This window comes from Eimeria acervulina, genomic scaffold (genome assembly GCF_000499425.1).
Source record: "Eimeria acervulina Houghton genomic scaffold, Eah_scaff1184, whole genome shotgun sequence".
Lineage (NCBI taxonomy): Eukaryota > Apicomplexa > Conoidasida > Eucoccidiorida > Eimeriidae > Eimeria > Eimeria acervulina.
Genome location: NW_013550347.1, coordinates 1 through 5,000, shown reverse-complemented (window position 1 = coordinate 5,000; position 5,000 = coordinate 1). Strand labels below are relative to the sequence as shown.

General features: G+C 41.0%; 1 protein-coding gene across 1 annotated transcript; it reads left to right on the top strand.

The window, feature by feature from the left end:
- Positions 1-1,000: 1,000 nt before the first annotated feature.
- Positions 1,001-3,541, top strand: EAH_00056710 (TCP-1/cpn60 family chaperonin, putative; the record flags this gene model as incomplete). The annotated part of the gene is made up of 5 exons (XM_013397518.1): positions 1,001-1,015; positions 1,477-1,591; positions 2,426-2,571; positions 3,064-3,189; positions 3,485-3,541. 5 exons carry the CDS (start codon positions 1,001-1,003, stop codon positions 3,539-3,541), a joined length of 459 nt encoding a protein of 152 aa, XP_013252972.1.
- Positions 3,542-5,000: the final 1,459 nt, after the last annotated feature.

Here is a 5,000-nt window from a genome sequence, read left to right as displayed (position 1 = left end):
GAACAGCAGCAGCAGCAGCAGCAGCAGCAGCTGAGGCAGCAGACGTTGCTGCTGTTACGCACGGGAAGGGGTAGCCGGAGGAAGAAGAAGCTGCAGCAGCAATTTGAAGATGGAAGACTTGCTTCGGATGCTGATGTTCCTGCTGCAGCTGCTGCTGCTGCTGCTATTCTTGTTGCTGCAGTTGCTGCTGCAGTTGCTGCTCCTGCTGTTGATTCCTCTGCAAGTGGTTCTTTCTTAGAGCTGCTGCTCTTTCTGCTGCCGCTTCAGCTGCTGCTGTTGCTGCCGGTAGTACAGCCGGTTCCGCCTCCCGCCCCGGATAGCTGCTGCTGCTGCTGTTGCTGTTGCTGCTGCTGCTGCTGCTGCTGCTGGAGTTATTGCAGCTGCTAAGCTGTTATTGAGTTGCTGCAGATTCAAAGGTAAGGAAGGGAACAGATTGAAGGCATGTGGTGCTGCACGCGCAGCACTGGCGACACCCATACCAGTAGCTGCTGCTGCTGCTGCTGCTGCTGCGGCTGCTGTTGCTGCTGCCGCTGCTGCTGCAGTTATTGTTATACTACAGGAATGAGAAGAAGCAGCTCGTTTGGGTAGGAAAGTATAAAGAAGATATTACACAATGTGCATGCACATTTGCTGCAGTTGATACTGCTGTTGCTGCTAGAGGCGTTTTGGGGGGCAGCAGCAGCAGCAACAGCAGCAGCAGCAACAGCAGCAGCAGCAGCAGCAGCAACAGCAGCCCCGATGAAGGTCTTGTGCAGCAGCTGCTGCCTCCGGTGGCGGCTGAGGTGTAGACTGCATGTAAAGGGATTTTGTTTTATATTTCTTAATTGCAATCTGTTTGCTTATCGGTGGTGCTGTTGCTGCTGCTGCTGCTGCTGCTGTTGCTGCTGCAGTCGCTGCAATTGCTGCTGCCGTCTTAGACTGCGGGGTTGTGCTGCAGCAGGGGTTTATTGTTGTTTATTTATTTATTTACATTGATTAAATAAAGACAAAAGAAGCGAAGATGAGTCATATGCTGGTATGTCTGAGGTGTATATACACCTGCAGCAGCAAACTCTGCTGCAGCTGCGGCCTTCTCTCAGCACCTCTCTGCAGTGTCTCCTTTTACTGTCTCCTTTCTCCTTGCAGCAATGCTAATACTCTGCTGCTGCTGCTGCTGATAATGCTGTATCTGCTGCTGCTGCTGCTGTTCCTGCTGCACCACACCTCCATAATAGTGGGGCGGTACAGCAACAGCAGCAGCAACAACAGCAACAGCAGCAGCAACAGCAACAGCAGCAGTTGCTGCTGCACCTGCTAGTCTCAGATCTCGTTGAAGCTCGATGTGTGTGGGGTCTTTGCTTTTGCTGCTGCTGTTTGCGTTATGAATTCCTTGCTGCAGCTGCTGCTGCTGCTGCTGTTTAAGTGCTATCGTTGTTATTCTTTCTGCTGCTGCTATTGCTGCTGCTGCTGCTGTTTCTGTTGCTGTTGCTGCTGCAGCACGCGCCTATTATCCTCTTAAAAGAGGGGGCAGACACCTCACAGGGGCGGGGCCAAATAATTAGTAATATAAATGCATGTCAAGTTGTTGTGGATATCGTTAGAAGCACTCTTGGTGAGCCTAATCTTTCTTGTCTCTTGTTTGTCTCTTCTCTGTCTCTTTTTCAGTGTCTGTCTCCTTTGTCTTGCCTCTTCATTATCTTCTTATCCCTTTCTTTTATCTGCTTTTAATTCCTGTCTTTGTCGTGTCTTTAACTGTCTCCTATGTGTCTCCTTTGTGTCTCCTTTATGCCTTTTACTGTCTCCTTGCTGTCTTCGTTCTGTCTCTCTTTTATCTTTTTTTATTTATCACCTCGCTTTTTTATATTTCTTTTCTGTCTCCTGTCTCTCAGCCTTCTCTCTCTTTTGCGTCTCTCTGTATATTTTTTCTGTCTCTCTTTTGTGTCTCCTTTCTATCTTTTTTCTGTCTCCTTTTTGCTGTTTATATTGTTATATATATATTATACATAATATATATAATATATTTAATATATTTCCGTGTCTTCTGTCTCCTCCCGCTCTTTTTCTGTTTATATTTTTTACTGTCTCCTTTCTCTCTCTTTTCTATAATCTCTCTGTCTCTTTTATTATTATAAATATAAACAAATAAATATATATATATATATATTATTGTTTGTCTGTCTCCTTTATAATAATATATTAATATTATATATATGACATATATATAATATGTCTATAGTATAATAATAATATAATTATTTTTCTTTGTCTCTTTCTAATCTAACCATCCATTGTTTAAATTATTTATATATTTATATATTTATTTATTTCTGCATTAAAGCCTATCCTCTTATTACTTTTATTAACGATTACTTTATAAATATTAACAGTATATAAATATATATTTATATTTATTTATTTATATTTATTTATTTATTTATTTTATTAGGCCCCAGAGGCATGGATAAGTTAATTCAAGGAGAGAACGGCTCTGCTACTATCACAAACGACGGTGCAACAGTTTTAAATTTGCTACAAGTTAAGCATCCTGCTGCAGCTCTTTTAGTAGATGTTGCGCAGAGTCAGGATCTAGAGGTTAGCTCTAAACCCTTAAGGGTTTACACTGCGTCTTCGACGCCTTTAGGGTTTTATAGACGGGTCTATCTCCTTCTTAAAGAGCTACGATATTAGGGTTTTAAGGGTTTGGCGGGTTTAAGGGTTTACAGGGGTTTTCAGGGTTTCGAGGGTTTAGGGGTTTAGGGTTTAGAGGGTTTGAGGGCATATAGGGTTTAGGGGGCGTGGAGGGTTTAGGGTTTGCAGGGTATAAAGGGTTTAGGGTTTACGCTTAAGGGTTTATATTGCTAGGAGTAGTGCTTGCGGTTTGCGGTTTAGGGTTTAGGGTTTACTGTTGTGGTTTAGGGTTTAGGGTTTATGGTGTATTGTTTCTCATTGTTTACTGTTGATTGTTTAGTATTTAGTATTCAGGCTTCAGGGTTTGCGATGTCGATGGATTTTAGTGTTTAGGGTTTAGGGTTTAGGGTTTAGGGTTTAGGGTTTAGGGTTTATGGTTTAGGGTTTGTGGTGTAGGTGGGGGACGGCACGACATCAGTGGTGGTGTTGGCGGGGGAGTTGCTGCAGGAGGCGAAGAATTTTATTGAAGAGGGGATGGCCCCGCAGATTATCGTGCAGGGTTTACGAGCAGCAAGAGACTTAGTAAGAATATATATTTATATTAATATATATCTATATCTATATCTATATAAGTATATATATATATGTATATATGTGTATATATGTGTATATTATAAGTAGGTGTTTAGAGAGAAACAAAAAAAGAGATAGAAAGAGACAAGGATTAAGAGCAGCAAGAGATTTAATAAGAAGATAAATATATTAATATATAGACAGCTAAATAACTATAATATATATATAAACAAATAGACAAATGATGATGTGTATATCTCTTGCTGCACTGTCTGTCTCCTTTTGTCTCCTTTTCTTCTTCCAGGCGCTGCAGCGCATTGATGAGGTGAAGATTTCTCTCGCTGATCAGTCCCCTGAGTAAGAACCTCTAGCTACCCAGCTAGCTAGCTAGCTAGCTAGCTAGCTAGCTAGCTAGCTGGTTAACCTAACTAACCGATAGCTAGCTAGCTAGCTAGCTAGTTGGGCCTTGTCACTGCATGGTTCATTAGGAGCCTTTCATCCGGAGTTGCAGAGCTACTGTCGTTAGCTTTCTAGGTAGCTAGCTAGCTAAATAGCTAGCTGAGTAGCTAGCTAGCTAGCTAAATAGCTAGCTGGGGCTAACTATCTGTTTACTGTGCAGAGACCGGCGGGCGCTGTTGGTTCGCTGTGCGGAGACTTCTCTCAACTCGAAGCTGCTCTCTGCACACAAAACTTTCTTTGCAGAGGTAAGGCTACTGCTGCTGCTGCTCTTGTTGCTGCTGCTGCTCTTGCTGCTGCTGCCACTCTTGCTGCGGCTGCTCTTGCTGTGTGTATCTTGTGGGGATCGTCACTGCTCTGTGGGGGTCGTCTCCTTTTTGCTGGGATCGTCTGTTTGTGTGTATATCGTGTGGGGATCGTTTTTTTCTCCTTGGATCGTGTGTATTTGCGCGTGAATATGATGTGGGGTCATCTCCTCTTTATGGGGATCGTCTATTTTATGGTGGGATCGTGTGTATTTGTTTGTGAATATGATGTGGGGTGGTGTGCTGTATGCTGGGATCGTGTATTTAATGGTGGGATCGTGTGTATTTGTTCATGAATATGGTGTGGGGTCTCTATTTGTGTGGTTGCAGATGGTGGTGCATGCGGTGTCTCTCCTCGGTGAGGGTTTGGATATAGATATGATTGGGATAAAGAAGGAGACAGGGGGCAGCTACGGAGACAGTCGCGTAATTAGCGGTGTAGCATTTAAGAAGACGTTCTCCTACGCTGGCTTTGAACAACAACCTAAAAAAATTATAAACCCTAAAATACTTCTTCTTAATTTAGAGCTCGAGTTAAAAGCAGAAAAAGAAAATGCAGAAGTTCGCCTCAGCAACCCCGACGTGAGGACACAGATTTTTTTGTCTCCTTTTTATTTTATTTATTTATTTGTTTATTTGTTTATTTATTTATTTATTACTTCTGTCTCCTTTTTAGTCTATTTATTTATTTATTTATTTTACTCCTGTCTTCTTTTTAGTTTATTTATTTATTTATTTATTTATTTATTATTTGTTGTCTCATCCTTTATATTGCTATCTCCTTTTTAGTTTATTTGTTTATTTGTTGTGTTCTATCTTACATATTACTGTCTCCTTTGTAATTCGTTTATTTGCTGTCTCCTATTTGATGTACTCCTGTCTCCTTTTCTGTTTATTTGTTTATTAATTATATTATTTTTGACATATTTATTTTAAGATATTTTTTCTCTAGGCTGTACGGTGCATATTATATATTATGTGGCCTATACGATTTGCTGTTATATATATATATATATATATATATATATATATATATATATATATATATATATATATATA